Raw genomic sequence first — 12940 nt, 5'->3', positions numbered from 1 at the left:
CAGTGTGGCTGCATTACAATAAATACAATACTAGCAGCGTGGCTGCATTACTATAACTACAATACTAGCAGCGTGGCTGCATAACTATAACTACGATACTAGCAGCGTGGCTGCATAGCTATGCCTACAATACTAGCAGCTTGCCTGTATTACTATAACTACGATACTAGCAGCTTGGCTGTATTAGTGTCAGTACAATACTAGCAGCGTGACTGTATTACTATAACTACGATACTAGCAGCTTGGCTGCATCACTATAACTACGATACTAGCAGTGTGGCTGCATCACTATAACTACGATACTAGCAGTGTGGCTGCATCACTATAACTACGATACTAGCAGTGTGGCTGTATTACTATGACTACGATACTAGCAGTGTGGCTGCATTACTATGACTACGATACTAGCAGTGTGGCTGCATTACTTTAAATACGATACTAGTAGCGTGGCTGCATTACTATACCTACAATACTAGCAGCGTGGCCGCATTACTATACCTACGATACTACTAGTGTGGCTGCATTACTATAAATAAGATACTAGCAGCGTGGCTGTATTACTATAACAACGATACTAGCAGTGTGGCTGCATTACTATGACTACGATACTAGCAGTGTGGCTGCATTACTATGACTACGATACTAGCAGTGTGGCTGCATTACTATAAATACGATACTAGTAGCGTGGCTGCATTACTATACCTATGATACTACTAGTGTGGCTGCATTACTATAAATAAGATACTAGCAGCGTGGCTGTATTACTATAACAACTATACTAGCAGTGTGGCTGCATTACTATAACTACAAGACTAACAGCTTGGCTGCAGTACTATAAATACGACACTAGCAGCATGACTGCTTTACTATCGCTAAAATACTAGCAGCGTGGCTGTATTACTATAACTATGATTCTAGCAGCGTGGCTGCTTTATCATAACGATAACACTAGCAGCGTGGCTGCATTACAATAACTACGATAGTAGCAGTGTGGCTGCTTTCCTACGATACTAGCAGCGTGGCTTTATTGCTATGACTACGATACTAGCAGCGTGGCTGCATTACTATAACTACAATACTAGGAGCGTGGCTGCATTACAATAACTACAATACTAGCAGCGTGGCTGCATTACTATAACTACAATACTAGCAGCGTGGCTGCATTACTATAACTACAATACTAGCAGCGTGGCTGCATAACTATAACTACGATACTAGCAGCGTGGCTGCATAGCTATGCCTACAATACGAGCAGCGTGGCTGATATACTATAACTACGATACTAGCAGCGTGGCTTTTTAACTGTCACTACAATACAAGCAGTGTGGCTGCTTTACTATAGCTACAATACTAGCAGCGTATCTGCATTACTATACTAGCACTGTGGCTGCATTACCATAACTACGATACTAGTAGCGTGGCTGTAATACTGTAACTACAATACTATCAGCGTGGCTGTATTACTATAACTACGAAACTAGCAGCGTGGCTGCATTACTGCATCTACGATCCTGGCAGTGTGGCTGCATTACTGTCTCCACAATACTAGCAGCTTGCCTGTATTACTATAACTACGATACTAGCAGCTTGGCTGTATTAGTGTCAGTACAATACTAGCAGCGTGACTGTATTACTATAACTACGATACTAGCAGCTTGGCTGCATCACTATAACTACGATACTAGCAGTGTGGCTGCATCACTATAACTACGATACTAGCAGTGTGGCTGCATCACTATAACTACGATACTAGCAGTGTGGCTGTATTACTATGACTACGATACTAGCAGTGTGGCTGCATTACTATGACTACGATACTAGCAGTGTGGCTGCATTACTTTAAATACAATACTAGTAGCTTGGCTGCATTACTATACCTACAATACTAGCAGCGTGTATACCTACGATACTACTAGTGTGGCTGCATTACTATAAATAAGATACTAGCAGCGTGGCTGTATTACTATAACAACGATACTAGCAGTGTGGCTGCATTACTATGACTACAATACTAGCAGTGTGGCTGCATTACTATGACTACGATACTAGCAGTGTGGCTGCATTACTATAAATACGATACTAGTAGCGTGGCTGCATTACTATACCTATGATACTACTAGTGTGGCTGCATTACTATAAATAAGATACTAGCAGCGTGGCTGTATTACTATAACAACGATACTAGCAGTGTGGCTGCATTACTATAACTACAAGACTAACAGCTTGGCTGCAGTACTATAAATACGACACTAGCAGCATGACTGCTTTACTATCGCTAAAATACTAGCAGCGTGGCTGTATTACTATAACTATGATTCTAGCAGCGTGGCTGCTTTATCATAACGATAATACTAGCAGCGTGGCTGCATTACAATAACTACGATAGTAGCAGTGTGGCTGCTTTCCTACGATACTAGCAGTGTGGCTGCAATCCTGTGACTACGATACTAGCAGCGTGGCTTTATTGCTATGACTACGATACTAGCAGCGTGGCTGCATTACTATAACTACAATACTAGCAGCGTGGTTGCATTACTATAACTACAATACTAGCAGCGTGGCTGCATAACTATAACTACGATACTAGCAGCGTGGCTGCATAGCTATGCCTACAATACGAGCAGCGTGGCTGATATACTATAACTACGATACTAGCAGCGTGGCTTTTTAACTGTCACTACAATACAAGCAGTGTGGCTGCTTTACTATAGCTACAATACTAGCAGCGTATCTGCATTACTATACTAGCACTGTGGCTGCATTACCATAACTACGATACTAGTAGCGTGGCTGTAATACTGTAACTACAATACTATCAGCGTGGCTGTATTACTATAACTACGAAACTAGCAGCGTGGCTGCATTACTGTATCTACGATCCTGGCAGTGTGGCTGCATTACTGTCTCCACAATACTAGCAGCTTGCCTGTATTACTATAACTACGATACTAGCAGCTTGGCTGTATTACTGTCAGTACAATACTAGCAGCGTGACTGTATTACTATAACTACGATACTAGCAGCTTGGCTGCATCACTATAACTACGATACTAGCAGTGTGGCTGCATCACTATAACTACGATACTAGCAGTGTGGCTGCATCACTATAACTACGATACTAGCAGTGTGGCTGTATTACTATGACTACGATACTAGCAGTGTGGCTGCATTACTATGACTACGATACTAGCAGTGTGGCTGCATTACTTTAAATACGATACTAGTAGCGTGGCTGCATTACTATACCTACAATACTAGCAGCGTGGCCGCATTACTATACCTACGATACTACTAGTGTGGCTGCATTACTATAAATAAGATACTAGCAGCGTGGCTGTATTACTATAACAACGATACTAGCAGTGTGGCTGCATTACTATAACTACAAGACTAACAGCTTGGCTGCAGTACTATAAATACGACACTAGCAGCATGACTGCTTTACTATCGCTAAAATACTAGCAGCGTGGCTGTATTACTATAACTATGATTCTAGCAGCGTGGCTGCTTTATCATAGCGATAATACTAGCAGCGTGGCTGCATTACAATAACTACGATAGTAGCAGTGTGGCTGCTTTCCTACGATACTAGCAGTGTGGCTGCAATACTGTGACTACGATACTAGCAGCGTGGCTTTATTGCTATGACTACGATACTAGCAGCGTGGCTGCATTACTATAACTACAATACTAGCAGCGTGGCTGCATTACAATAACTACAATACTAGCAGCGTGGCTACATTACTATAACTACAATACTAGCAGCGTGGCTGCATTACTATAACTACAATACTAGCAGCGTGGCTGCATAACTATAACTACGATACTAGCAGCGTGGCTGCATAGCTATGCCTACAATACGAGCAGCGTGGCTGATATACTATAACTACGATACTAGCAGCGTGGCTTTTTAACTGTCACTACAATACAAGCAGTGTGGCTGCTTCACTATAACTACAATACTAGCAGCGTATCTGCATTACTATACTAGCACTGTGGCTGCATTACCATAACTACGATACTAGTAGCGTGGCTGTAATACTGTAACTACAATACTATCAGCGTGGCTGTATTACTATAACTACAAAACTAGCAGCGTGGCTGCATTACTATATGTACGATCCTGGCAGTGTGGCTGCATTACTGTCTCCACAATACTAGCAGCTTGCCTGTATTACTATAACTACGATACTAGCAGCTTGGCTTTATTACTATAACTACGATACTAGCAGCTTGGCTGTATTACTGTCAGTACAATACTAGCAGCGTGACTGTATTACTATAACTACAATACTAGCAGCTTGGCTGTATTACTGTCAGTACAATACTAGCAGCGCGGCTGCATTACTATCACTATGATACTAGCAGTGTGGCTGCATTACTATAACTACTATACTAGCAGCGTGGCTGTATTACTATAACTACAATACTAGCAGCGTGGCTGCATAACTATAACTACGATACTAGCAGCATGGCTGCATAGCTATGCCTACAATACGAGCAGCGTGGCTGATATACTATAACTACGATACTAGCAGCGTGGCTGTATCACTGTCAGTACAATACTAGCAGCGTGGCTTTTTAACTGTCACTACAATACTAGCAGCGTGGCCGCATTACCATAACTACAATACTAGTAGCGTGGCTGTAATACTATAACTACGAAACTAGCAGTGTAGCTGCATTACTATACTAGCAGTGTGGCTGCATTACCATACCTACAATACTAGTAGCGTGGCTGTAATACTGTAACTACAATAGTAGCAGCTTGGATGTATTACTATACCTACGATACTAGCAGCATGGCTGTATTACTGTCACTACAATACTAGCAGCGTGGCTGTATTACTGTCACCACACAACTAGCAGCGTGGCTGCTTTACTATAACTACAATACTAGTAGCGTGAATGTAGTACTATAACTACGATACTAGCAGCGTGGCTGCATTACTGTAACTACGATACTAGCAGCGTGAATGTAGTACTATAACTATGATACTAGCAGCGTGGCTGCATTACTGTAACTACGATACTAGCAGCGTGAATGTAGTACTATAACTACGATACTAGCAGCGTGGCTGCATTACTGTAACTACGATACTAGCAGCGTGAATGTAAGTACTATAACTACGATACTAGCAGCGTGGCTGCATTACTGTAACTACGACACTAGCAGCGTGAATGTAGTACTATAACTACGATACTAGCAGCGTGGCTGTATTACAGTAACTACAATTCTAGCAGCGTGGCTGCATTACTGTAACTACGATACTAGCAGCGTGAATGTAAGTACTATAACTACGATACCAGCAGCGTGGCTGCATTACTGTAACTACGACACTAGCAGCGTGAATGTAGTACTATAACTACGATACTAGCAGCGTGGCTGTATTACAGTAACTACAATTCTAGCAGTGTGGCTGTATTACTGTAACTACGATACTAGCAGTATGGCTGTATCACTGTCAGTACAATACTAGCAGCGTGGCTTTATAACTGTCACTACAATACAAGCAGCGTGGCTGCTTTACTCTAACTACGATACTAGCAGCGTGGCTGCATTACTGTAACTACGAGACTAGCAGCGTGGCTGTATTACTATAACTACAATACTAGCAGGGTGGCTGTATTACTGTAACTACGATACTAGCAGCGTGGCTGCTTTACTATAACTACGAGACTAGCAGCGTGGCTGTATTACTATAACTACGATACTAGCAGGGTGGCTGTATTACTGTAACTACAATACTAGCAGCTTGGCATCATTCCTATAAGTACGAGACTAGCAGCGTGGCTGTATTACTATAACTACAATACTAGCAGCGTATCTGCTTTACTTTGTTTCCAACCTGGTTCAGATTGACATTAATCTGACACATTGAGGGATTTCTTATCAGCTGTAGAGTTTATCTCGAAATTACTCATGAGCACAGGTACAAAGACACTGTTAACAGGAAAACATGCTTGTATTGGACACAAGGAGCAACATCAAGGTAAAAAAGAAATCACTGTGGGTCAAAATTAGCAAAACTTTTAAACTCTCCAAATGTAAGCAATCTCTGTTCAATCCTTTAAAATCTGAAGTCTTCAATTAGTTCTTTATCAAAATGTAAAACAAAATGTTTTAGGGATATTTACCATTTCTTACCATATGACATGGTGAAATTATTAGGGCACAGCCTGAAGGCGATGCAAAGCCCTATCATGTTGCAGTGACTACTATTGTTAGGTCTGAGAATTTTTCTTATAAATTATTTGCCTATTTGGGGTCTGAACCTGCTCAAAAATATGCTAAAAAATAGCAGCATATCAATATTGTGTTTCACCATGATCCACGATATTGACATAACTTCCATACAAAACAAGATATTTGCACCAAAATGCACATGTATGATTTCTCCACGACCAGTTCCCTGACAACGGGAAAAGTTGCTTTTACTCTGAGATTACCTACCAGGTCTAAATTGGGTCAAACATCAGAATACAAATCTGTGAAGAGATCTGGTACACCCCATCACAGGTTGAGACCATGGCAAAATGACAAACTTTAATAAGATGCCGTTACATCATAAATCACTACAAATACCTTAATTTTAATGTGCTCAACATACAACTTACAGGGAATCATCAGGGCAATCCTAAACTGATTGATGTAACCATTTCTGGTCTAGGTCTAGCCCCGCCCACTTATAACAGGAAGTGTTTTTTCCCCACATTGTGCTGCCTTTCTGCTCTGGAATAAAACTTGAAACTGCATTGCAACATGTAAAACCTTTTCAGGATGCCACAACTAAAAATTCAAGTTACCACACTAAATGTTGGTCTGATACCATGAGACAAGAAGTACCTGTAACCAAGCCATAAAACCTTTGATCTTCACCAAACCTGCCGTGGGTGATGACAGTCACCCCATGAACCGAGTTAAATTAAAATATACCGAATACAATATGGCTCCATAGCGCTAGCTACAATATTTCAATCAATCAAACCAACATGGAGAAAATTCGGGACAAAAGTAGAAAAAAGCAGCACCTTTAAAAATGCTTTGATTTAGCTCAAGTGTCCCAAATGAATCTCCCACGGGAGATTCTCATGGTGATGAGGTGGAACGGGAGATTCTCATCATGATGTGGTGGAACGGGAGATTCTCATGGTGATGAGGTGGAACGGGAGATTCTCATCATGATGTGGTGGAACGGGAGATTCTCATGGTGATGAGATGGAACGGAACCCACAGCAAGAAGGTTGCTGGTTTGATTCTTGGCTGGGGCAAGGTTTGGTTAGTGGCGTCTGTGTGGAATTTGCATGTTCTCCCTGTGCATGCTTTGGTTCTCTCCGGGTACTCCGGCTTCCTCCCACCGTCCACAGACATGCATGGTAGGTTAATCGGGTACTCTAAATTGTCCCTAGGAGTGAGAGTGAGTGGTTGTTTGTCTCTGTGTGGCCCTGTGATGGACTGGCGAGCTGTCCAGGGTGTACACTGCCTTTAGCCCAAAGACTGCTGGGATAGGCTCCAGCTTCCCCGTGACCTTGAATTGGATTAGGCGGTTAGGAAAATGAATGAATGAATGAATGAAACACAGTCCAGTTGACTAGACAAGTCAATTACAGTGTGTAAGTTAAAGTACAGTCAGAGCTAATTATGCTCTAGCTTTTTGTGAACAAAATCTGTCCTTGTATTTTATTTTTAAATGTTCTTTTTCCATGTATCTCTTATTTTACAATTTTATTATTTTATTTTCTTAAGCTGTTTTGTTCACTTGCTGTTTCTGTGCAGCACTTTGGTCAGCTGTATGTTGTTTTTAAAGTGCTTTATAAATAAATATGATATGGTATGGTAGCTTTGGGCTTCAGAAAAAGTATGTCATGATGTAGTTTGTGCCTTAGTTTCAGGTTTCCTGTTTTATTTAGTAATTTTTCCTGCTTGGTTCTCTTGTTTGTTGTTTAGCTTTATTGATTTCCTGTTCATTGATTTCACCTGGTCTTGTTTTAGTTAATTCCGTACACCTGTTTCTTGATTGGTTCCCCAGTGTATTTAGCCCCTCAGTTTCAGTTTCCTGGTTGCTGGATCATTTTGTTGTGCTTTGTTTGTTTGTATAAGTCCCGAGTTCCTCCGTTGGATTAAATCAGTCTGAATCTGCATCCCTGTTTCCCTCATCTCTGCATTTGGGTCCACACCTTCACCATCCCTCACCTCCACCCGTGACAAAGCAAAGGGTCATATGAGGAGAGCAGGTTCTGCAGAAAGAGACAGGTAAACTTACCTGACAATGAAAAGTTAATGAGTCTCCTCTTTCCAAGTCCATGGTTCACTTCTGGACTAACAACTGGCTTTAAGACCTGAAAACATAGAAAGACATGACATGAGAGAACTGTTCAGAAATCTCAAGAGCAAAACAAATACAACTGCTGCAGCTCCAGTCCAACAGCATCTTTCTTTCACTTCTGTAAAATAAATTTTTGATGACAAAAGTTGACCATTGCAGCAAAATGACAGTATGACAGTAAAAATATACAGAAGAATAGATGCTTCACAAATACAGTATGTTTTCACAGTGGTCTAAGTATGCCCTTTCATTTAAGCTGCGTTTTTAAGCCTCTGCTTCAGTTTCCTCTAATCAATACTTTGTCTTCATTGTCCTGACATTAATTCTTTGGCCGGGAAGAGGAGGAAGATGGGGAAATGAAGAGAGAGGATAAATTCTGCTGTGTTCAGATCTACGTTCCTACCCTCACCTATGGTCTTCCATTCATAGTCAGGGAAATTTGAGAAAAGGTGGTCAGGATATTTAAAATGATTAAGAATTTTTAAGCATGTGACTTGATGGATTCCTTCCTCTGTTTTATTTGTATGCAAGCCTCACATATTGATTTAAATCAGTCAAAAAGTCAAATCAAGCGTTTTCTTAAATTCACAAGATTTGATCATATAATTACTCGTTAAGACTCATCTGTCTTAATGAGTAAGAACATCCACCATAATGAGAAGTAGGTATCTGCAGCCCTCTTTCCTCAAGACTACATTATCATAAATAGCATTTTTTTCACAAGTGCCACTCTACCAAATCTGCATTATCACCAGCAATTAGCTTTTTTTACATATTTATGTGATTTTTTTTATGGCTGCGTCTTCTATTATGCATTTTTAGAAGCATAATTTTTTTAAATTGAACAACATATGTAAGGAATATGTGAGTAACCAGTAGGGGCAATGTAAGGACCTGTTTGACTGGATGTAAGGCTGCAAAAAGACAAAACAAAATAAAAGGCCCTGTCCCTCCCGAAGACCCTAGCAGCTATGTTGTGTGGGGCTTTATGCCCCTGGTAAGGTCACCCATGGCAAACAGGTGTCTAGGGGAGGGACCACACCAAGCATGGCTCATCAACCCCTATGATGAACACAAACCTAGGCAGAAATGTTCCCATGCCCGGACGCGGGTTACCGGGACCCCCCCTCTGGAGCCAGGCCTGGAGGTGGGGTACGAGAGCGAGCGTCTGGCCTTCACCCATGGGACTCGGTTGGGCTCAGTCTGAAAGGGTTACATGGGCCCCACCTCCCGTGGGGTCACCATCTGCGGGAGGAGCCGTAGGGGTCGGGTGCAGTGTGAGCTGGGCGGCAGCAAGAGGCGGGGACCCTGGCAGTCCAACCCCCGGCTGCAGAAGCTGGCTCTAGGGACGTGGAACGTCACCTCTCTGATGGGGAAGGAGCCTGAGCTTGTGCGCGAGTTTGAGCGGTTCCGACTAGATATAGTTGGACTCACCTCGACGCATGGCTTGGGCTCTGGAACCAGAACCCTCAAGAGGGGCTGGACCTTCTTCCACTCTGGAGTTGCTCATGGTGAGAGGCGCCGAGCAGGTGTGGGCATTCTCATCAGCCCCCAGCTTGGTGCCTGCACGTTGGGGTTTACCCCGGTGGATGAAAGGGTAGTTTCCCTCCGCCTCCGGGTGGGGGGGCGGGTCCTGACTGTTGTCTGTGCTTATGCACCGAACAGCAGTTCAGAGTACCCACCCTTTCTGGAGGGCTCACGTGGGCAACGACATTGAAACCTGGAGAGGAGTGATTGGGAGGCATAGACACCCCCCCCCGAACCCAAATGGTGTTTTGTTATTGGACTTTTGTGCTCGTCATGGATTGTCCATAACGAACACCATGTTCCAACAGAAGAGTGTCCATATGTACACCTGGCATCAGGATATACACACACACACACACACACACACACACACACACACACACACACACACACACACACACACATGTGGAAGTTTAAACAAACCAAGCCAGATCTGACAAACAAAAATTTTATTGCTCCTCTTTGTGGCTGGGTAAGCAGTCTATCTTGAGGCCTGGTCCAGTGAAGGAGGAAATAACATAAAACACAAGGCTTCTTGGCTCTTGGGTTAACCTTCTCCAGGTCTACAATTAAATGAATATGATCCGGGTACTTCCCTCTAGCATGGGTCCTCCGTCTTCCCTTTTCTTTCAGGTTGGCTTTTTCTCTTCTCTCTCCAGCCTCTCCTCCTGGGTCTGCTCTCTCTCTCTCTCCCCCGCCGGCCACACAATCTCCCTTTTTATAAAATCCTGGGAGCAGTTGCACCTGCTCCTGGTGTGTGGATTTTTGGGAAATGTAGTTTCCAGCCCCATCCACCATTTTAGATGTCAGCTGCTGGATTGGGATGTATATGCTGTTCACTACATGACCTCTGGGGAGGTCACATATCCCTCTTCTCGGACTGGATGCCCTTGGCTGGGGACATTAGACAAGAAGGCATCACGGCGGGACAAGGCATCTGCATTTCCATGGCATCGCCCCGGTCTGTGAACCACAGAGAAGTTAAAAGGTTGTAAGCTTAAAAACCAACGGGTCACTCTGCTGTCAGTCTCTTTATTCTTGGCCATCCACTGTAGTGGTGAGTGATCTGTCACCAATATGAATTTCCTACCCAGCAGGTAGTATTTTAGCATCTCCAATGCCCATTTGATGCGAGGCACTCTTTTTCCATGGTAGCACAGTTTTTCTGCCTGGGTAACAGCTTCCAGCTTAAATACAATACTGGATGTTCCTCACCTTCGTGCACCTGCGCCAAGACTGCCCCTAAGCCCACCTTGGAGGCATCGGCCTGCACCACAAAATCCTTGTCAAAATTTGGAGTCATGAGGACTGGCTAAGAGCACAAGGCTATCTTCAGCTTGCTGAACACTTCCTCTACAGTCAGATTCCACTTGACAAATCTGGACTGTTTTTTGGTGGTGAGGTCTGTGAGAGGTGCAGCTATCATTGCAAAGTTAGGGATGAACCTTCTGTAGTAGTTGGCTAGTCCTAAGAAGGACCTTACCTGTTTTTTGGTTGTTGGTTGTGGCCAGTCCTTTATAGCCTGTAGTTTAGCTTCCTGGGGCTGCACAAGACCCCGTCCGATGGTATACCCCAGGTAGTTGCTTTCAGTGACCGCCAGCTTACATTTTGCGGGATTGGCTGTAAAACCTGACAAATGTAGAGAGTCCAGCACCTTCTGTACCCGGGGAAGGTAACTATCCCAATCGGGGCTGTGTATGACAATATCATCCAGATAAGCCGATGCATATTCTTCAGTACCTGATCCATTAAATGCTGGAAGGTGGCGGGGGCTCCAAACAGTCCAAAGGGCATCCGCTAGTACTGCCACAACCCTCCTGGTGTACCTGCCAATAACCTTTTGTGAGATCAAATGTGGTTATAAATCTTGCCTTGCCCAAGGTTTCAATGAGCTCTTCTATGCGAGGCATGGGGTAAGCATCAAACTCAGAGACCTCATTCAGTTTCCGGAAATCATTACAGAACCTTTTAGAGTTGTCTGGCTTTGGTAAGAGGACAATAGGACTTGACCATGCACTCTTGGACTCCTCGATCACTTCTAAGTCCAACATTTTCCTTACCTCCTCCTCAATCAGTTTCTTCCGGGCTGCTGGTACTCTATATGGCTTTTGGTGGACTATTCTCCCCGGGCAGGTGCGGATTTAATGTTCAATTAGCGAGGTACAACCCAGTTGGGAAGAGAAGACCTCAGGATTGGCTAGTTGGAGTTGGTGTGGAGATAAGTCTGGACCGAACTGTACCAGTTCCCTTGCAGGGGGACTTGCATCCTTTGGAAGCACTGTACTGAACAAGACCTCCCGCTCACGCCATTTCTTTAGTAAGTTGACATGATAAAGTTTCTCCTGCACCCTCTTTCCAGGTTGACTAACTTTGTAGTTAATTTCTGATACCTTCTTTATCATTTCAAAGGGGCCTCGCCAGTTAGCCAAAAATGTGCATTCTGTAGTGGGTACCAGGACCAGCACCCGGTCTCCCGGCTGGAATTCCCGAGGATGTGTCTACCTATTGTTGGCCACTCTCTGGTCTCGTTGAGCTTGTTCCATGTGCTCCTTTACAATGGGCATTACTGCCTCCATCCGGTTTTTCATGCCGTCTACATGCTCAATCATGGTCCTGTGGGGACAGGGTTGCTCTTCCCAGGTTTCCTTTGCAATATCCAATAGCCCTCTGGGTTTATGGGCAGACGGCAGCTCAAAGGGTGGAAGCTTGGGGAACTTCTCTTATAGCAAACAGGGGAGCAGCTGATCCCAGTTCCTACCATCCTTATCAATAGCATTCCGCAGCATGGGTTTTAGGGTTTTATTAAACCGCTCTACTGGCCCATCTGTCTGCGGATGGTACACTGAGGTTCTGATGTGCTTTATGTGTAATAGGGCACATAGGTGTTTCATAACTGTGGACATAAATGGGGTGCCTTGGTCTGTAAGGATCTCTCTTGGTATGCCGACCCGGCTACTGAGGAGGAAGAGTTCTTTTGCTATCTGCTTAGCATTAGCTTTTCTTAAGGGAACTGCTTTTTGGTACCAGGCAGCATAGTCTACTAACACTAGGATGTACTGGTACCCCCTAGCACTCTTGGGGAGGGG

General features: G+C 43.6%; 1 protein-coding gene across 1 annotated transcript in view; it reads right to left on the bottom strand.

Annotated features, from left to right (window-relative positions):
* hecw1a (HECT, C2 and WW domain containing E3 ubiquitin protein ligase 1a) overlaps positions 1 to 12940 on the bottom strand; it is a gene marked incomplete at both ends in the record, with an annotated part of 140341 nt that overhangs the window by 102652 nt on the left and 24749 nt on the right. Inside the window, one exon of the mRNA XM_079259525.1 lies at positions 8265 to 8340. Coding sequence (XP_079115651.1) covers positions 8265 to 8340 — 76 coding nt within the window. The remainder of the gene's footprint in view (positions 1 to 8264; positions 8341 to 12940) is intronic.

Source organism: Telmatherina bonti (assembly GCF_933228915.1).
Source record: "Telmatherina bonti genome assembly, chromosome: 20".
Classification (NCBI taxonomy): domain Eukaryota; kingdom Metazoa; phylum Chordata; class Actinopteri; order Atheriniformes; family Telmatherinidae; genus Telmatherina; species Telmatherina bonti.
The sequence above is the reverse complement of the archived record's forward strand: the minus strand, read 5'-3'. Positions and strand labels throughout refer to the sequence as shown.